General features: G+C 35.5%; 1 protein-coding gene across 1 annotated transcript in view; it reads right to left on the reverse strand.

Moving 5' to 3' along the window:
* The window catches only part of LOC117985899 (homeotic protein Sex combs reduced-like), a 45,613-nt gene extending 27,844 nt beyond the window's left edge, over window positions 1-17,769 (reverse strand). Inside the window, exons 1-2 of the mRNA XM_069501596.1 lie at window positions 17,552-17,769; window positions 12,919-13,829 (exon numbers count right to left, since the gene is read on the reverse strand). Coding sequence (XP_069357697.1) covers window positions 12,919-13,675 — 757 coding nt within the window. The 5' untranslated portion in view covers window positions 13,676-13,829; window positions 17,552-17,769. The remainder of the gene's footprint in view (window positions 1-12,918; window positions 13,830-17,551) is intronic.
* Window positions 17,770-22,570: the final 4,801 nt, after the last annotated feature.

Below are 22,570 nucleotides of genomic sequence, written 5' to 3' on the forward strand. Positions count from 1 at the left end.
GTAGACGCTAAAGATTAGGTTTTGTAGTAGTTATAAATTAACTTTCTTAGTTCATACTCATATACCTACCTACTTAGTATCTAATAAAAGTTTTGTCAGGACGTTTTCGAATAAAAACATACTAATTATTTATCAAATTAATAGTTAGATTGATTTTCCATATATACTAATAAAAACTAAAGCTGGTAGGTAAATTGTATTAGACCATTTTAAAATATCCAGTAGTTCTTGTAAACTAGTCTAGGTAATCCAATTTTGTTCAATACCGAGTAACAATTTGCCAAAACCTCCGATACGCACCTGGCGCCAGGCCCCTTACAGACTCTACTTTACGATCTGTTAAAAGAACAACTTCGCTGCCCAAATTAACACGAAATAAAAACGAAATCGATACGCACAAAAAATAAGCGAAAGAAGATAAAAGCTTAAAAAAGGTCCACGTCAAAACATTTGATTGTATTAATATTTATAGCTATCGAATCGCCGCAGGAAAGGCGGTCTTGAGATGAAAAAAAATGTTTATCAGACAGTTCAGCTTTTGAGTAAACCGCAAATCCTTTGTTAAGAGATATTTATGGACTTGAAAACAATTGCACTGTTACTATTATATCAATGTGTGACAGCAATAACTACATTATTGCGTTTTTGTGGCTCGAAATGAAGATGTTAACTTCAATGCGATTCAATGGACTTACTACTTTGTGTGTAAAACCTTTTTTTGGATAAAAGTTTCTAAAATTTCAGTTAAAATATTTTTTAATATTTTAAGTTGGTCCTATAAGCAATACACAATTTAAGCTGGCCAAGTGCGAGTCAGACTCGCGCAACGAGGGTTCCGTACTACAGTCATGGTTTTTCGAAATTTCGCCCGATAGATCAAAAACTGTTTTACATAAAAATAAATAAAAATCTGATTTAGAAAGTACCGGTAAAACCCTTTCATATTCCATTTGATATAGTAATCTTACTTTAAAATTTGAACATACTAATTATTTGTTCATGAACACATTTTTTTGTGATGTAACCACAAATTCACGGTTTTCGGTTTTCGCCCTTTACGTGTGCTATAAGACGTACACCTGCCTGCCAAATTTAATGATTCTAGGTCAACGGGAAGTACTTACCCTGTAGGTTTCATGACAGACACGACAGACAGACAGATAGACAGACAGCCGACGAAGTGATCCTATAAGGATCCTTTTTTCCTTTTGAGGTACGGAATCCTAAAAATACAAGAGTTGCTGTGGCCGCTACTGCTACTTTTTGTACCGGAAAACCAAAATATTTCAAAATCCACGTGGACAGATGGAAATAGTTTGTTTTTTAACCCGGAAAATTTAGTTTGCCTACATCCCCGTGGGTGAAGTAGCAGGCATCATCAGAAAATTTTGTAATACGTGAATGTATTCAGTAAAAAAATAGTACAGTACTAATTTAGTCCTACGCAGTAGAAGTGTTTTAAAATGACTATCATGACCTTTGCAACGCATCTCAAGAGTTGTGCATTGGTTTCTTGTGAGCTTCGCGGCTGTTCCGGCTAATTTACGATATCAATGTGCTGGATCTTGATGTATGGGCTGTCTTACCAACGTTCGGGAAGTTTTCCCACGTGTTTTAATATTCAGAATTTTTATCATTATGAATAAACAGAGAGCAAAAATTAATGCCAGTTTGAAATGGGTTCTTATTTGATTTTTACACTGGCAATTTTGTATTTCTATAATAGGTATGATAAAATGCAACCATTGAACGAATTCAGGTTTTGAATTCATGTTGTCTGTGCGAGTCTGTGGAATTTCGACTATGTAGGGGCACATCTACTCATGTGGTAGGTGTGCCGACCTTTACGACGCCTGTGACTAGGTCGAAGTTCCTTAGCACACTCCCAAATCTGTCCTGTATAATACCGACAGAGGCAACCTATGCCCATGTTCAAAATTTTGGAGTTTAGAGTTGACCGGTGCTTCGTCGCCAATGCACATACATACTTAGCTACCAACGCACAGCTCAAACTACCGGACGGATCGGGCTGAAATTTGGCATGAAGATAGGTAGCTATTTTGACGTAAACATCCGCTAAGAAAGGATTTTTGAAAATTAAACCTCTATGCGGGTGAAATAGGGGGTTGAAATTAGTTTAGACCACGCGAACGTAGTCGCGAGCATAAGCTAGTTTAATACAAAGTCAATACAAGTCTCTATTTTAGATTAGTCTTTTATAGCTATAATACGGGTAGTACATGGGTGTTAAAAATACTATCATGACCTTTGCATAGGTGCTCGAGACTTATGCATTGTAGACTTGTAAGCATCGCGCTGTTCCGCTTAATTTACGATGTCTATGTGTCGGATCCGAACGTATGGATGGCTTCAAAGATACCTAGTCGAAAAGTTTTGATCGTGTTTTGAACTACGAGCTATCTTGACCCACTTCGGTTATGTTTTGGGATAATTCAATTTTTTTTTTAATTTTTTTTTATGGTAAATAAAGTCGGGTAGGTATAGGTAAGCTCTTACTCCATCAAAACCGTGAGTTGAACCGTTATTACTTATTTATAATTACCGGATGATTTTGATAATTATTATAAGGCAGGTTTAATACTAGCTAATGCCCGCAACTTTGTCCGCGTGGATTTAGATTTTTTTTTAAATCCCGAGGGAACTCTGATTTTCCGGGCTAAAAGGTAGCCTATATGTGTTAATCCAGGGTATAATCTATCTCCATTTCTAATTTCATCCAAATCCGCTCAGCCGTTTTGCGTGATAGAGTAACCAACATCCAAACATCCAAACATCCACACTTTCACATTTTATAATATTAATTAGGATCTATTTAACTAGTTTTTTACCACGACTTCGTCCACGAGGATTTTAAATTTTAAAAGATTCCGATGGAATTTCTCAAATCTTTCCGTGGGAGTCTATATTATAGATATAGAAAGAAGTGCACTACTAGCAATATCTCAAGTTTTCAAAAACTTTGCGTTCTGAAAATCTTTGTTTTTCCGGGATAAAATGTAGCCTATGTCCATCTACATACATAGTGTCCAGCTCCTCTGCACCAAATGTCAAAATAGGTTTACTTAGAAGATATAGGGTGTGAAAAGGTAACAGACAGACAGACTCACTTTCGCATTTTATAATATTACCAAGTAGGTGTAGATTAGTGTTGATGCAAAATATGTAATCAAAATTCATGAAATGCAACCGGTTTCGCAGAAACGATGCACCTACTTAGGATGCCTATGCTAATTCCGAGAAAGCAAGACATGCACATATAGTATGGGAGCCCAAGAGGCTAATAGGGATTTACTCGAGCGCCGTGGGGACCTACTGGATTGTGTAGATTAGGTGCTAAAAAGAAAAAAAAAGCTTATATGATATTGAGAAGAGATGTTAAGTGAATCCTCAAGTAGCTCTTATTCAAAAAACTGACGATTTGGACGCAACCAAAAGTCATGGCCGATTTTTGAAAGTTTGTGACTCTCCCATTTACTTATGTCACGCTCAAATTGTCAGATCAATGAAATGCACACTTTTCTGCATCTAATTAACTTACCTTGTCCTTAATCTGACGCGCTCGAGTAAATCCCAAAATCTTCTCTCGGGCTCCCCTGCCAATAGTTACCACGTATGTATGAAATATGAATGTAAGGAATAAGGATGCATGTATAGGTATTTATGAATGTACGCGTGTATTAGTGAACCCTTATGGGGAACTTAATCAGTGTCTGTGGCTGCACGGCGACATGGGTTATTGAAACGAAATTAAAACGCGAATGCGGCGGCCATTATATTTCTTGTATACATTAATTGAATGCGCTATAATATGTATTGTGGTAAGTATATACATTACCAATTCATATCTGTATTTCTGTATAGTGATATACATAATAATGTATGTAGAAAAGACAATAATTTAAAGCTAAGTGTCCAGCGGAAATTTTTTTGCAGAAGTTAGTTGTCAAGAAATAGAAACAGAAAGATTTATTCTCATAAACTTTTACAAGTGCTTTTGAATCGTCAAAAGAATCTACCATTGGTTTAGACTTTAGATAGATAGATCTACCGCGTGGATTTAGGTTTATAAAAATCCCGTGGGAACTCTTTGATTTTCCGAGATAAAAAGTAGCCTGTCCTTCCCCGGGGTGCAAGCTATCGCTGTACAAAGTTTCCTCAAATCTGTTGAATGGATGGGCCGTGAAAAGCTAGCAGACAAGACAGCCAGACAGACACACTTTTGCATTTATAATATTAGTACGGAGTATGGATTAGTATGGATAATAATAACATGACAGTCATTTGTACAGGCTTTGATATAGGATAAAACCAAAATAATTTGATCCCTGACCTACAATTTGTACCTCTTTAGTTATATAACTATTTACTCAGTAAACAATCACTTATTTTAGTATCTTCGAGTATGAGCAATGCTATTGTACCCGCTCAAGGCTTGAGTAGGTTGATACGATAAGATGCCTTTCAAAGATTAAGATCTAAGCTATGGTTTATCTAACTTGAATCTATGTCTCAGGTATCTAAATTCTAACCATTAATAACTATAGGGATTTCTATTTGGTAGTTCTTATTTATTTTGATGATTGTAGAGTAGTAAGAAGCTGTGATAGCCTAGTGGTTAGGACGTCCGCCTTCTAGTCGGAGGTCGGGGGTTCGATTTTGGGCCTTTAACTTTTCGGAGTTAGGTATGTATGTCCGTTTTAAGAAATTAAATATCACTCGCTTTAACGGTGAAGGAAAACATCGTGAGGAAAAATGCATGCCTGAGAGTTCTCCATAATGTTCTCAATGGTGTGTGAAGTCTACCAATCCGCACATGGCCAGCGTGGTAGGCTATGGCCAAAACCCTTCTCATGCTGAGAGGAGACCCGTGCTCTGTAGTGAGCCGGCGATGTGTTGATCATGATGATGATGATGATGATGATGAAAGTTTAATTGCCTCGCAGTTTAAACAAAGGATCATTATAAACAGCACGTAGGTAGGTGTTTAAACATAAACCTGTTTAAAAATTCATACACGCCCCAGCTTTTATAAAAGCTCATTATAAAATATGCAAGTGCATTTAAATTGCACATACCACCTACCTTTAAATATGGACAATTTAAAAAAAAAAAAAACTAATAAATTACACGTTTTCGATAAAATTCAGACGAAGCAGAGGCTACGTGCTATTTAAAAGTAAACACCATGAAAAATAGCGGGTTTCCCCTTATATTTTATAGCGGCTAAACTTGCCATCAATAATTGAAGTTGCAAAGTCCCTGGGGAGTAAAAGGGCTTACTTGAATTTTGATCCGACTGTACTTTTGCAATTCATCATAACGTGCACCTTAAAGTTATGGAGATGAGGTTCAAAATGGTTTAATATTCAAGTGTCCTTAGAACTAATTTGTCGGTAATTCTGCATAAGCACTGCAGGTATAATTTTCAAAATGAAAGAGTGTTCATATTATATTTATCGAAGTATTGGATATTATATCAGATGTAGTATAATCATAGAGGTAGCGTACGACAAGTACCTAGTAACGTTTAATTTTATGCCTGGCCCTTAAAATTAAATGCCTACCTACAGAGTACCTAGTGAATGAATTATTATTAAAGATTATTAATGAATTTGACATTAATTAATATGAACCGACTTCAGTGAATAGGCTACTTGACAATTTTTTTAAGTTGGTCTTAAATGGTTAATATTTGTCCTATTATATCAAAAAAATTAACACTATATTTTTTTGCGCCCTAAAAACCGTAAAACTTTAATTTAAAAAAATATTTTTCTTAGACAGGTGAAAACACTGTCGGCCATGTTTGGCCGATAGATTATCTGTGCTCTGACGTCATGCATTTGTAAACAACAGCATAACCCTGGGTTATACTGTTGTTTACAAATGCATGACGTCAGAGCACAGATAATCTATCGGCCCAAACATGGCCGACAGTGTTTTCACCTGTCTAAGAAAAATATTTTTTTAAATTAAAGTTTTACGGTTTTTTAGGGCGCAAAAAAATATAGTGTTAATTTTTTTGATATAATAGGACAAATATTAACCATTTAAGACCAACTTAAAAAAATTGTCAAGTAGCCTATTATAATAATTCTCAGCTATCAAAATAACTTAGGAACAAGTAGAACACATTACTAGTAGACATTTAAAAGTAGACTCACTTTTAAATACTTTAACACACAATCAGATGTAAAAACAAAATGATAATATTTTTATTAATCTGAGTTTTTGATGTAACAATCTGAATAATTAAAAGTATGACGATAGATAATATTAGGTAACGTCCTAAACACAAAATAATAGGTATGCTTTGTTCGTAGAAAGGTTGATTAGAGAGCTAGTCGCTTTGCACCTATACCTAACGTAAAATTCAACTCCTCACGCGCCATTTTAACTTTTTGTGTCAAATTTAATGTCAAAAGTACGATTTAAGTCCTTATTTTAAAGGTGAACTGTACTTTCGACATGACAGTTGTGAGTTGACACATAGAGCATGGCACGTGAGGAGTCATTTTGTATGGACTATAGGTATCTAGTATCTACCAATCTTCTTGAAGCCAAGCGCAGTGTTAGACTTTTTTCAGGCAAGATTGTTGCCAAATGCGTGTCAGAAAACGCATAGAGTTCTATACCTAGTCATCCTAGTTGCTAATCCTATCTTACAAACTTCGCTAAAAATAAATTCTTAGATGGTAGGTACCTACCTAGTTATTTTCCAAAACTTAAAAACCACATAGTGATTTTAAAATACCTATTTAAAAAGGTATCATTCTCTCTCTAGGGGCTAAGCCAAAGATTGTTTTTCTACTCACGCTTTTCATGTTTAAGATCTTAAAATTTTTGATAATAGATACCTACCTATATGCGACTGCAGCGGCGATAGATTTTCAGAACTACTAGATTTGGATCAGTTCTTATCGTTCATTTTTAAAATGACGGATTTCACCATACAGACGGTAGATGAAACTACAAGGGCTCGTTTTTAGGGTTCCGTACCTCAAAAGGAAAAACGGAACCCTTATAGGATCACTTTGTTGTCTGTCTTTCTGTCTGTCTGTCGGTCTGTCAAGAAACCTACAGGATACTTCCCGTTGACCTAGAATCATGAAATTTGGTAGGTAGATAGGTATTATAGCTGACATTCGGGGAAAAATCTAAAAACCGTGAATTTATGGTTACATCACACATAAAAAAAAATGTGGTTATGAACTAATAATTAGTATTTTAAATTTTCGAAGTAAGATAACTACTTATATCAAGTGGGGTATCATATGAAAGGACCTGTGTATTCTATAACAGATTTATATATATTTTTATACATCATAGTTTTTGAATTATCGTGCAAAATGTCGAAAAAATACGACTGCAGTACGGAACTCTCGTTGCGCGAGCCTGACTCGCACTTGGCCGGTTTTTTCACTACGGATCTCTAAAAAGGAGGATCTCTATATAGTTACACAGTCAGTACACATAACTTCGTTATACGTGCCAGTGATACCAGTTTCGCAGGAAATTTTGCAACGTCATGGCCGCCATGCCAGCCAACCACGCGCGGGCTGCTCGCTTATCCCAAGTTTTTTTATTTATTTCTAACCATTCAACTTTTAGCATTTTATTTAACCCTTCGTTCATTTCAACCAGTCTGGGTGTTTAACATTTTTTGCATATAAGTTGCCTTTTAATTTAAACTTTTTGCTGCGGGATTGGATGAGTCGGCTTTTTAAATCAATATTATTTTTAATCATCTTTAGGGTTCCGTACCCGAAGGGGCTCTATTACTAAAACTCCACTGTAGGTCCGTCCGTCTGTCCGTCTGTCTAGCAGTGGGCTGTATCTCGTGAACCACAATAGGTAAAGACCTGAAGTTTTCACAGAAAATGTATTTCTATTGCCGCTATACCTATCAACAAAATACCTATTAAAAATTTCAAAATATTCGCCATAAAAATTATAAAAATTATAAAGCGTTATTTCTTGTACGATAAGTACGGAACCCTTCCTGTGCGAGTCCGACTCGCACTTGATTATTTTTTTAATTCCTGGAAACCTGGAAACCTATTAAAAGTAGTTGACTACATATACTTATCACATTACCTATAAGTAGGTAGGTATATTGCCATCCATTTTTCTTACTACCTCCTAGCTCAAGTTCCTTTCTTATTATCACTCGTCTTATTAAACCTTCAATTTACTACTTGAGTCCTTACAACAGTACCCGGCAGGAAATATTGTACATCGACCTTTAGAAAGAGATGGCGGTTTCGTAGAGCGTTTTCTGTCGTTGAGACCGACAAAACGTCACATAAGTATGACTTACAGAGACAAAGGTCTACAAAGCCGAAATATAATTCTAGAAAGTCTCTTCACGATGTTTTCCTTCACCGTTTAAAGCAAGTGATAACTTATGGCTTAAAATGTACATAACTCTGAAAGTTATTAATGTGCGTATCTGGAATCGAACCTCCGTCCTCCCGGAAAGAAGGCCGACGTCTTAACCACTTCTAAAAATCCTTATTACCTTTTCCGATAGGCATTTATCAAATAATATGCAGCTATACTTAGGTAGGTACATATTAATTTTTAATGAATTAATAATGTTTACTTTAAGTGTTTATCATTCTAATTAATTCTTTCGAAACATTTCCTATACCAGCTATTAAGCACACTTTGATAAATTGCAGGCAATAAAATTACCAATAATAATATTAGGTAGCATATTTTAGTGCGGCACATTAATTCCACTCCTTCACTATAACTGTAATTTTCCCAGTCTCGCCATTTCAAAATGGCGATCGCAATTTGCATCGATTATAATCGAATCATTTATGGCAGACTATAATTTTTGTGACTATAATTTCAATAAAATATGCAAAATATCACGTATATACTTAAGCAATATACTGAGATAATGTTTCCCGTAAAGATAAAATAAAGGATAATCATGGTCAATTAACTTAAGCTGCTCTATAAGTACAAGTACCTATAGGTAGATGCACATCTACAGTATATAAGTAGGTACCTATATATACTCTAGGGGTGTCCATTTAATACTGAAGTACCTAATGTCAAAACTTACAGTAATATTTGTTTAATTTTGAGCATAATAATATAGGTCTGCTTATTATTATACTAGCTGATGCCCGCGACTTTGTTCCGTCGATTTAGGTTTTTAAAAATCCCGTGGGAACTCTTTGATTTTCCGGGATAAAAGTAGCCTATGTAACTCTCAAAGTCTTTAACTATACCCATGTATAGATATTAAATCACTACCCATATTATAAATTCGAAAGTGTGTTTGTTTGTTGGTTTGTCCTTCAATCACGTTGGAACGGTGCAATGGATTGACGTGATATTTAGCATAGGTATAGATAAAGACCTACAGAGTAATATATGCTAAGTACTTTTTATCCCGAAAAATCAAAAGTTCTCACGGGATTTTTAAAAAACCTAATTCCACGCAATCGAAGTCGCGGGCATCAGCTAGTAGAGAATAACGAGGACTTATAATATTTTCACCGAACAAGCCGCGGGCGATCACTAGTGAACAATATTATAACGGCATTTAACTATACGTAGGTATTTCTGATAGATCAGCATCTGCGTCTACTATCTATTCAAAATATATTTTTTTGTTAAAACAATCGAATATTTTAATACCGTTATAATAATACTAGCTTATGCCCGCGACTTCGTTTACGTGCACTACACATATATCAAACCCCTTTTTCACCCCCTTACGGATTGAATTTTCAAAAATTCTTTCTTAGCGGATGCCTACGTGATACTTAATAGCTATCTGCATGCCAAATTTCAGCCCGATCCGTCCAGTAGTTTGAGCTGTGCGTTGAGAGATCAGTGAGTCAGTCAGTCAGTCACCTTTTCCTTTTGTATATTTAGAAGATTACCATTCCATAATATTTTTATATTCATTCATAATAAGAACCTACCTATAAGAGCTAGTGAAATATAAAGTCTACAGTCAGCACGAATACTTCTGCTCCAAATTGAGTTATTGCTCTCAAACATGAAATTGCGACCTAAGTATAACCTTATTTGCATGCAAAACTCTTTAATAAACACTATCAGAATATATTATCCACTTCCAAATCAATTTTTGTTATGGTTTTTAATAGTTTTTGACTTTGTTTTTTTTCTTCATTTTGTATGATAGGCCGACCGATACATATGCCTACTGTCTGTATTATTCTTTTCCTGAGAGCTCGTTGAGAAGTTGCCTAATACAAGCTGAAAGCTTGTGGGTTAGGTCGTTTTGCGTTATTTGTGTAGGTATGGTAAAGCCAATAACTGGGCCAAGACCTAAGCGGTGATAGCGTATATTTTAGCTTTTATCTAAAGTAAAATAAAATATAAGTTTAAAAAACTTTTAACCTTTGAGAGAATGAATGTCAAATAATGTCGAGCGAAGGTGTATTTGATAAAAATCTTTTCTAGACCTCATTAAAAGCGTTTTTTCACGAAACCTGTTTCACACATTTTAATTAGGTAGGTACATTGAGTGGTTAATTTTGCTTTTATTATCATTGAACTAATAATACTACTCAAATTTTAACTCTAATCTCTACTCTTAGACTCTGTAAAACAAAAATCAAATAAGTCAAACTATCCAATACAAATCCATATCCATACAAATATTATAAATGCGAAAGTGTGTCTTTCTGTCTGTCTGCTAGCTCTTCACGGCTCAACCGTTCAACCGATTTTGACGAAATTTGATACAGAGATAGCTTGCATCCCGGGGAAGGACATAGGCTACTTTTTATCCCGAAAAATTAAAGAGTTCCCACGGGATTTTCAAAAACCTAAATCCACGCGGACGAAGTCGCGGGCATCATCTAGTTGATTATATTTTATTGACCCTTCACAAGGTGGTGGCTGGTGCACAAATCCGTGGATTGTGGAAATCCCTATATCCAGATGTGGACCAATTCGAATGCCATTAAAAAATCTAGAGAGCATGAATTTAAATAAACAGTTTGAAGCCCAAGTATTTTTCAAAATTATAACTCTACCAACCTGTTGAGGTTTAAATCTGTATTCATTATGAAATAAGTACTTGGTATAATTTATTAAATCTCAATTAGTGGAAACCTTGGCAAGGTCGGTGAGATTATGAGAAACCAATATTATAATACCAGGAACCGCTAACATCTGTGCTTGTTGTCTTTATCTTGAGACGTCTACATTAAATTGGACTAAAATGCGTATGGCACAGAACATGTGGAGAGGTTGCAAGGTGACGATTCAGTGCCATTATAATAAATCCTTTTGAAAATCTTAGTAGAATCTACAAAACTATTCTTTGAGAACTGTAAGCGATTAGGAAATGTATTAGGTTTTTTTTTAATTCAAATACAAGTGAGTCCTTGACTGCAGTCTCACCTGGTGGTAAGTGACGATGCAGTCTAAGATGGAAGCGGGCTAACCTGCAAGGGGTATGGCAGTTGTTAATAAACCCATGCCCCTTTGGTTTCTACACGGCATCGTACCGGAACGCTAAATCGTTTGGCGGCCTTGCCGGTAGGATGGTAACTAGCCACGGCCGAAGCCTCCCACCAGACCAGACCAGAAATTTAGAAATTATAAAATTCCAAATCCCTGCCAGGAATCGAACCCGGGACCTCCCACTAATAAGACCATAGCGCTTACCACTGTGCCAGGGAGGTCGTCAGGGAGGTTCATTTCTGCTTCCATGTAAAAAGATAGTGTTTCGTTGTGAAAAAAACTTGTCTACAAAAAACAACATAAAAATTATTTGTAAGTAAAAATTACAGCAAATTCAATGGCAAAGTTCGATTCCTATGTACTTATCTATACTTATGGACTAATGTTGCCTAGCCAACCTATTGCGCGACGTTATATCAATTAAAAAAAAATTAAAATAACATATTTGCAAGTAATAATGGATGTTTACTTAAATATCACGACCTAGGTACCTAATATATTATTATAGAACTATCTAACTACCATGTTCATTACGTAGTAAATTAATATTAGTTTATTTAGTGCTTATATTCAGAAACGTGAATTAAGCCATTAATTCTGTCGCGTGACCTAAAACCGTATTTCGCAATATCCTACAATCTACATTAATTTAATTCAAACTGTTTGTTTTTATAGTTATTACAAATTAAAAAAAAACTTTTTTTAGGCCTGTTTATTTCAACAAGTGGTCTGTGGCCTATGTTAAAAGAATAATCAAACTGACTAAATATTAACGCTCAGCATAGTAAACCGCTGCATCTATAGAATCTTGAAATTTTACAAGTAGATTTTCTCAATGACGTACCTATAGAAAGGATTATCAAAAATTCCACCGAGCGAAACCGGGCTCGGTCAGCTTGTTTAAAATATTAAACGAGTAAGATTAAATTTAAAAGAGATTAAAATCAAATAATCTAATTCATGCTTAATACCAGAAGGACCCGTAAAATCACACGTCACAGTGACGATGCGCTTTCCCCATCAAAAAAAATCTTCGGCTGTTTAGTTGTAAGCGCCCGCCAACGAAACCATTATGCCTTATTATGGACATCATCCATCAGACCGCCATATTGATCCAACATTAATGCATACTAATGTTTTATAAACAGATAGATATATAATTTATTTTGTCTCCACTTTGGCATCTAATTGATGAATAGTTTCTTGTTAGAAGGAAATGTTGGTTTAATGAAGGCGTGGTCATGTCAATTCGAAAAGGAAGCACAGACCCATTTACGATTTCACGCCACTCATAAAAAGTGTGAAACTAACTTTTATATTTTATCAATATAATTTTTGGAGATGTAGATTGTAGGTGCTATCAACTTGACACCTACTCAGCAGTAATTGATTATACCGATAAGAATTAAAATTACTAAAATTATTACTCACTTTGGCCTAGGTGAACTCGTTTCATCCAAGGGTAAATCTGCGGAGGATTCGCTTGCGTACTGCCAGAAGATTTTGCGTTCTTTGTATTACTTGTACTAGAGTTGTTTGCTTCATTGCTTTCATTGCTAGATGTACTAGATGCAGGGCTCGAGATATTTTGGTTTATGTTCGCTTTGTGCTCCACCGGGGAAGCAATTGGTGTAGTCAAACCAAGCTTAGTACTCGTAGTGCCAGCTGTATTGCCAACATTTCCAAAACCTGGTGATGTTCTACCAGGGCCTGATGATGTAGAAAGGTCCTGTGGTGATGCTATTCCTGTTGTGGAGGTTGAGTCGGCGAATTTACAACTAGCACTCGTAGCCTGACTTGGTGGCGTCGACATAAGATTCGGAGACAGTGCTCCAGGGCTCGGATTTGAATGTTGGTGCACATGGCTCGCTGTCGTACCCAATCTTTGTGGATGTAGCTGTGTGTAATCAATCATTGTTTGCGGCTGCATATGAGCCCCGGCTGCTGGTGTCGCATATGGATGTTGAGGGTAATGGTGGCCAACTTGGGGTGGTGAATAACAAGTGTTTGGATATGATGCGCTGGCATTTGGATTGTAATAGTCCGCTCCAGGCGTTGGTAATCCAGGATGCCCTGACTGTTCAACAGGCGTACCCGTGCGTCCAGGAACTTGGTTCCCATAGCAGGACGCCAGGGAGTTCACGAATTGGTAGGAACTCATTCCTGCGTTGTAATTTAGGTCGTTCATTGATAACAGATTTATTTCTACCTCTGTTCTGAAGTTTACTCCGGGATTGTCATTCTTAGATGGACATTGAATAGTCTAGTTGGACATGTTAAGTGCTACAGATGTTCGCGGCCTGTCTCAATTGTCCTCGTAGAGTGGGGCTTGATTGATGGACCTGTGATAGAATGAAACACATTAGTTGGTCAAGTAGGACGCCTTGTTACTGGTGACGAATGTGTTTTATACGGATCGTGTATCAGAACTAAAAACCAGATTGTAATAACTAATACTGTAACCGTGATCCATGTCAATTGGAAAATTAAAATCACGAGACAGCTGATAGTAGATACGAAGTACGATCAATAGTAGGATGTATCAATTAATTAAATTAGGTACAAGTATCTTAGTATTTATCTGAGTAGGTATATGGCGGTCGAAGGAGAGCTGGTCGACCAACTAACACCTGGAGGAGGTCCTTTGAAGCTAAGGAGACCTTAAAAAACCATGTCAAGGCAGCAGCCAAAGATAGGGACACGGTAAACAAGTTCTACTTCAGCCCTGAATTCCACGATAAAATAAAAGGAATCCATCATCATCATCGTCGTCGTCTAAGTATTAACAAGTAAGCGCTGTTGATATTTGAAGCAAAAATTTCTTTTCGGGATAGGTAAAAGCTTAACGTCGTGTCACCGACATGCTAATGTTAATAGTGCTTGGAGTGCCGATGAGTGTAAAAACTAAACGAATGGTAATGACTTTAATTAACAAATTATACAATTTTAATTTTGTATGCTACCTACAGATTTGAAAATCGAATACTTATTTCATAGTTTTAAGTTTTCAATTCTATTGCCATTCTCCGCTCACTGCCAATTTTCTCTAGAAAACGAAAGTCCGTCGGTAATTATGAACAGTAGACAAAATGCATTATCAAAAATGTTGCACAATTAGTCACAATAGTTTCAACAGGGGGTCTATTACAAAACAATAAATTAATACACGACATTCTAAACCGGAGTGCACATGTCAAGTGAGGAAAAAATCTCAGCGTACACGTGGTCGGGCTATAAAAGTGTCCACAGAGGTTTATGGGTGTAAGCGGTAGGCCGAATCTGACTTCGCCGGATTTATGTACGAGGCGCGGTGCATACATCTTTATGAGCAAATTAGCAGTCATTGTGTATCCGAATTATTTGTCGTATGCGAAACGAATGACAAATGTGTGAATTTCGTCGCAATTTTGTGCATTCAGACGATTTTTCACGCTGCATAATTTCTGTTTTCGCACTGAAAAGTTGTTTTTATCGCAGATTTATGGGATTTGTTGGATAATTTTTGATACAGCAAGCTGAGCTCTATAATAAATTGATACCATCCATTATTTGATACGTTCCTGAAGCAATTCAATTTGATTATTTTATTTTGTGCCAAAATTGTAAATGAAATAATTAAGCCCATTAAACACACATTAGTACTTATTGTAAAATTATTGTTTTGAAATATTTACTTGATAGGAGTTTATGAATAATGGTAAAAGTCATTACAATTCCCTTCCTGCATCTCTAATAGGTATACATCCCTTGAAATTAATAATTAAATACTAGTCAACATTCCTAGACTATGCTTAAAGATCTCTTATATTATATCTACTCTGAACATAATACTGAAGGAGTAAAAAGTTATATCATGCCAAAATTTTCTGTATGAGAGTGCTTTACATAATATTAACAAATAGATAAGTATTAATTAATACATAAAACGATATAAATAGGAATGTGTGGAAGATGACCTAAGAAGATAGAAGATAGACAAACAAGTAAAAAATAAAAAGTAAAGAATAAGGAAAAAATTAAAATTGTGGAGAAGGCCAGGATCCACAAAGGCTTATGTAGAGCCAATATGATGATGATAATGATCGATCAATATACAAAGGTATAGTATGTGATTTCTAAAATTACCTATAGCTAAACGTTCGCTACATATTATGATATGTATAAGCTCTTAAAGATAACACAGATAACTAGCATTATCTAGATTAAGTATATAAAGCAAAATCTTTTTAACTGCTTCTTTCAGTTCTTTTAAGTAAATTATATTTCAATAATATACCTATACCTACATTATCTAATGCTGTGTAGCTAATCCCCTTATTCTTGTGACATCCAGACAACATGTGGTTAGTTTATTTCAGTGTAGAATTTTTGTCACTCCCGTCCGGTCCACATTAAATGGCCCGAACGATTTCAATGTTTTTTTGTGTTTTATTTATTTGTTCCCCGTGCTTTAACCTCGACATCCTTTGATGAAGTTTTGAGGAATAATAGTTTTGTTTCTAAAGTTAATATTTTTATTATTTTTACTATGATACCTATTTAGGTATTTGTTATATTAGTCTCTATCTCGCCACTGTAGATTTTTCATTATATTACTTAGCTTGTCAATCATAATTCAATTTTTACGGTCTATCTTATTTTCATACTGTGAAAACTTGAAATGGCACCTATTTCTAAACATTAAAGGAAAACAGCATCATATTTTTACCACATTATATTTCATCAGACAAGTAAAGCAGCTTAGAATAATTTTCTGTGCATTAAAAGATTAAAACATAAGAAAAGTTTAGGCTTATTCGTCACTTAATAATAACTTATCACCAGCTATATCAGCCTATATGTACCTATTATGTGATAATTTTGCAGAATGTTTATACATATGTATTTAGATAAATAAACTAAGTAAACATTCAATGAAATACCTATACGTACTAGAGCTATTACAATAGATTCTACTAATTTCTTAAACATTTTCAGAGCAATTATTGTTAAAAGTCTCTGTTTAGTACTTAAGAGTACCTACCTGCCTACTTTTTAACAATAGGTACCTACTAGGTACCTACCTAAAATTGCTAGCTTCTACCCTATTCCCTCAGTGAAAAGAAACCTACTACCTACCTACTAACAACTACCTTAACCAAGGTTAACCAATACCTAATCCAAGTTTTCATTAAGTTAAACAGTGAAAATCCATACTAATATTATACCTAAGTAAAAGTACCTAGTAGTAAAAGTATTATACTTAAGCGAAAGTGTGTCTGTCTGTCTTTCTGCTAGCTTTTCACGGCCCATCCGTTCAACCGATTTTGACGAAATTTATTACAGAGATAGCTTGCATCCCGGGGAAGGACATATAGGCTACTTTTTATCCCGAAAAATCAAAGAGTTCCCACGGGATTTTAAAAACCTAAATCCACGCGTACGAAGTCGCGGGCATCAGCTAGTTGTTTATAAATAACACCTATTAACTCATTTTGCTAAAGAACTATTAAAACTAATTGTAAAGTATCACACCTCTCTTTGATACGAAAAGCTCTTGGACTATCATAAACTTTTAAGCTCTCGAAATGGACATTCAAATCCACTGCATCTCAGAAGATTAACTCCGTCACGCTTTGATTCTATTAGAAGTGTCTATTATACAGGCTAATAATACCTAATACTTCCTATAATGTCGTAATAGAATAAAACGTTTTATTTTGACGTGGAAATAATATGTATACACACAAGAAACTATACCTACCTAACTAGATCAAGGTAGGTTCATAGGATCTTTTAACAGTAAAACATTAGTATGAAATGTTTATATTTTTTTCAACAAATAAGTAGGTATGAGGAATATTTTCTCGTAAGTGCGTAAATTGCTTCAAGGTTAGGTCAGAACTCGGAAGGCTTTTTTTAGTCAAGCTTATTTTTGTACATTGTCTTTTATTTTTTGCTTATTACAGTGATAAAAATCTCCCTTGAGTGTCAGAGAATATAATTAAGTAAGTAGGTATAGGGCAGGATTTTATTTTATTTTTGCGTAAATACGATTAGGAAGCGCGAAAAGAAAAATACTTACTCCAATAAGTATAAGTGTCAACAAAACTTTTGAGAAACACAAAAATCACAAACATCCCACAAAACAAATAAATTCTTAATGTTCACTGCACACAGATTGAGAAACTTTTTTAAAAATCGTGTTCAAAGACGCAAGACGGACGAGATCAACGTCGTTCCGAAACTTGTACGACGCGACGTACGTGCTCGCGCGGCGGAAAACCGTTGATGATTTCCCGGCGATCGGGCGTCGAGTGCAGCGTTTCGAGGTGAGGCGAGCGAAGCGGGCGGGGTGGGGCGGGGCGCACCTGGACACGTGCCCGCTACCGCTCCCGCTCCGCTTATGAGCTACGTAATTACAGCGTTTCTATACTGAATAGTCTGTTATAGTTTGGTAGCAGTGTTATTGGTTTAATTTTTATTAAAGTGAAAACTATTTAGGGCATTGGGCGATTTTGGGATTTTGAGATGGGTACAAACTCCAAGGTCGCGTCACCGACATGCTCATGTTCAAAAGCGCTAGGAATGCCGATAGATGTATAAAAACTAAAGTAATAGTTACAATCAATATGAAAATCAGAAAAAATCTTTGTTACTTATTTCATAGTTTTAAAACGTTTTCACTTCTGTTGGCAGTCTGTTCTGTGATCGAGATTATGCGATTTGATGAATTTGGTAGTTCATTTTGATGTAGGTATTCAAAACTGTTATTTAAAAACACAGGATGACTTGAAGTGCCAACAAAGTAGGTAGGTAGGTAGGTACCTACCTACTCGTCATATTATTGAAAACTTTTTTATGAAATTAGAAAAAAGTAGATACCTAACTAGGTATTCCTATTCGGTACCTAAGAGGATACAATTTTTTTGTTGGTAAGTAAGATATTTATATGTATAGTAGATTTTATTAAAATACTGTAAGATAAGTAGGTACCTTTTTGCAAGTGTACTTAGTATTAAATTTACTTATTCAAAACAGGTGGTCAACAACAAAATCATTAACAGGCATATTATAATATCTAGGTACCTTCTACAATTCTACATAATTATTATTATTTTTTATTTATACCTCTCTCTTTGAATATAAGACCAAAGCTAAAAATAAGGGACACTTAAATACACCTTTGCATAACAATTTAAAAGGCGAATCCATTAAAACTGTATTAAAACGTCCAACAAAAGTTTAATCTAAGTCCAAACGGACGGACACACTCCATGCATCAGTGACGGAACATGACAGGAGAGAAGCATAAAAATTGCCAACCGCTACTCAGAATAAATAACACGAACAAATTCCTATTTTTATGCACCCTAAAGACAATATGAAGGATTATGCAGTAGTATTAAAAGTAGCTCTACAATCAAATATTCTCATTCGTAAATTGATTAGGTACCTATCTATAGATAAATAAGTAGATATCTATTGATATTTTAGGCAGTGCTAACATCCATATCCACTTATTCGTATTATCCATTATTACCATCAACATTTACAGCTTGCTGCAGTCCACAGCAGGACTAAGAGTCCCCGCAGACCACAAACTTTTTATCGGCCGATAGTTTGGTCGGTTTCTTAATCAGTATGAAGATGTAATCGTTATAATTTGCGCACTTACATACAACTACATAGGTACATCCACTTCTTAAGGGCCGTCACTCTTTGAGCGATGTAAGAATGTTCTCGTCCTTATCTCCAGATTAGGGAGTTAGGGACCCTATCTAAGATCTATCTAAAAACTTAATTTAACTTGCTCTTTTCATCACCCTCTGTGTAACTTGGTGCTGGTGTAGATTACATTTTCGGAGGATCCACGTCTCTGCGCCATATTACGTCACAAGGAGTAAACACATTGGTCAAAAACTTTCCGCTTTTAGCGTACTGCAGCATACATCTTTACGGTCGACAGTTAGCCTTATCCATAATTTTTTAATCGGTGGCCCGGTGTTCGACCCTGACACGCACCTCTAATTTTCATAACTATAGTGTCTTTTAGACTATTAAAATATATCATTTGCTTTAACGGCGAAGAAAAATATTTCAAGGAAACCTGCATCATGCCTGGTAATTCTCCACAATGTTTTCAAAGGTGAGTGAACTGTGAAGTAGCTGTCAATTCGCACTTGACGAACGTGTTGGGCTATGTGCCTAAACTCTTTTCATATTAAAAGGAAACCCATGCTCAGTAGGTACTTACTGGGTTGGTAATGGGTTGATGGTGGTCTGTCTCCCTGTTTTCTGATTATTATCATTTCACGGATTAACCGTTGCACCGTTCGTGACGATTTTGACACAGAAATAAATGGAATTCAACTTTATCTCGGAAAAGTATTTCAGTTCCACGGGAAAACAATATTTAGGTACAAATTCCACGTTGACAGAGATTAGACCTTTGATGTTGAAGAAGTTGGGGGCTACAACTAGTGATAATATTATGTATTTAGTAAGATCTCAACCAACTGACAAGCTGATAAACTGTTCAGCCTAGAAACGTAGATGTGGTTTCCACAAACCATGTCTTTGTATCACTAGTGCTGTCCCCTGACTTCCTGTGCCTTGAATGGACCATTATTTGTTTCCACCTTTGGACCGGTCCAATCATGGCAACTTATAATGAAAGTTTCATTTATTTTTTGTTGTTTCAGTTGGGACTAGGAACTTAATGAATGACAAAGTTTGTTCTTTATACTTTCAATAAACAGTTCGTGCATCCACATGACGTAGTGGTGAAGTATCCTGCAGCATCAGGTTTGAGAAGTTGAGACTCTGAGTTTAATGAAGAACTTGGTAGAAGTTAGAACTTGTGGAGTATTTATATTTGCTATTTACAACATCAATTCACTGTCTAGAGTTCATGAAATTCCAAGCCTTAGCTTAGGAATACCTAATACCCCTGCTGCATCATGAATGAGAAGTTGGAACCAACATTTTTATGTGACCATCTCTTTTATAAAAACAAGATAAACACGCTGAATTGAGAATTGTACCTTTTAAAAGTTGCCTAAAAATGTTGTGTACTTACTATTAATTATAATAGTTTATGGGTCACTTTCTTTAGACCACCAGTCAAATTTGTCGAAGTCCATTGTTGGCAACTTTCAAGGTCCAGTCCAGTCAAGGCGACCACAAAAAAAGTACCTAACTGTTAACGAAACAGTTTTATCGGTTTATCTCGAAAACCTATAATATTTTTGTTTTAATAGTTGTTGTGTGGTCCAATCATAGCAACCTTCCCGTACACTTCTAGTCCAATATTTAGTCACACTCAATAATCTAAACTGTTAACTATATTTTTACGCCAACATGGCTAATATGCTGGACTGTTTCTTAGATTTAACATCTTATGTACCACATTATGCAAATAAAGAATTAAGTATTCTATTCTATTCTATTCTGATGAAAATATTTTTCTTTTAATCTGGACGTTTTTGACTCACTGCATACAAATATGAACTCATATCGTGATTTCGATCACTGAATCTTATTTCGCCCTCACCACCTGGATGTCTAGTACTTCGATCGCCCGTCGTTGTGTCAATTTTTTACCAAGCACATGCAAAATGTGCAACCAACTCTCTTCGGCGGTGTTCCCATTAGGTTTAAACATGGGATCATTCTATTAACAAATTCCTGAAAAGCCAGGAATGCATTGGCAGTTCCTTTGGTGCTGCAAATGTTCATGGGTGGCGATAATCACTTAACCTGTCACGTGACCCGCATGCTCGTCTGCTCGCTATTTATAGAAATAAAAAAGCTAGGTACCTGCCTCGCGCATTGCCACTTCAGCTTATACTTATAGCAATTCGTTGTGCTGTTTTGATCTTATAAACTGTAGATAATAAATACCCTGAGCTGATCTCCATCGCCCTTAATAAATTAGCTTTGCAATCGAGATTCAAGCTCGTGGTTAGCAACTACTTACGGTTCGAAGCCTACCTAAATAATGTGCTTATGTCATGTCTATGTTCACGTTACCAAATAATCAATTTAGTTTGCGTGTGCCATTCTTTCAAGTTAGTTTAGTCACAGAATATATAATAGATTTACTTACTTACCTAGTTTAAAGCGTTAGGTATATAAACTCTGAATAATTCGGGTGCACGACTTCTCTAAATTAAACTTAATCGACGGGTCTACCTACTTACGGGTCTACTACCTACTTAGTGGCAGACAGATTTTTTACCCTGGTCTGTAGAGGCAACATTTTGAATTCTTAGCAGATTTGGTTGAACACACCGAAGTTTAAATAGCTTGAGAAAAACCATATTGAGTAAAAGCTACTTGAATTGAAATATATTTAAAAGGTCATATATCAATACCTACCTTTTTTATATGACACACTTTCAATTCAATATTTCAAACTTGTTTCGCAGTGCCACTCCGAGCGTCTAATGACAAACGTTCATCTCATACTCCCTACAGTTGAAAATGATCATAATTATGTGTTAATTACCATTCTACACTACTGACTGATGATTTAAATTAATAACAAGCTACTGACTTATAAGCGCTCCAAGAGTCATAAGCTTGATGGTAAAAGCTACACTAAATTGTGTTTTATTTTTGTAACGAAATTCAATAGGAAAACAGCAGGGTTCGAAAGAATGCTTAGTCATTTTGGTTGTACTTATTTAAATTAATAATTTTAATAATAATTTAATTAATTATTGTTAGGTACATATTTATAATTTTATGTAGATATTATGTATTCTAAATTCCTTCCACCTGTTACCCTCGACGACTTTAATTTTTGAAAATGCGAAAATCCATTTTTGTGAACTTTGACCTTATTTTTTTTCCAAATTAGGGGATCGTCGGGGACTTTTCACAATTCATTTATAGATATTGGTGTTCTCAACATTCGTACCTTTTTAGCCCTATGCGAATTATTGTAATCTATTTTGACTGGACTATAATATAATTTATATCCCATAGAGCCTCGATAGCGCAACGGTGAATTCCGAAAGGTCGGCGGTTCAAACCCCACCCGTTGAACTATATTATCGTACCTACCTACTCTTAGCACAAGCTTTACGCTTAGTTG

The sequence above is a fragment of the Maniola hyperantus genome, chromosome 10, assembly GCF_902806685.2.
Source record: "Maniola hyperantus chromosome 10, iAphHyp1.2, whole genome shotgun sequence".
Taxonomy (NCBI): domain Eukaryota; kingdom Metazoa; phylum Arthropoda; class Insecta; order Lepidoptera; family Nymphalidae; genus Maniola; species Maniola hyperantus.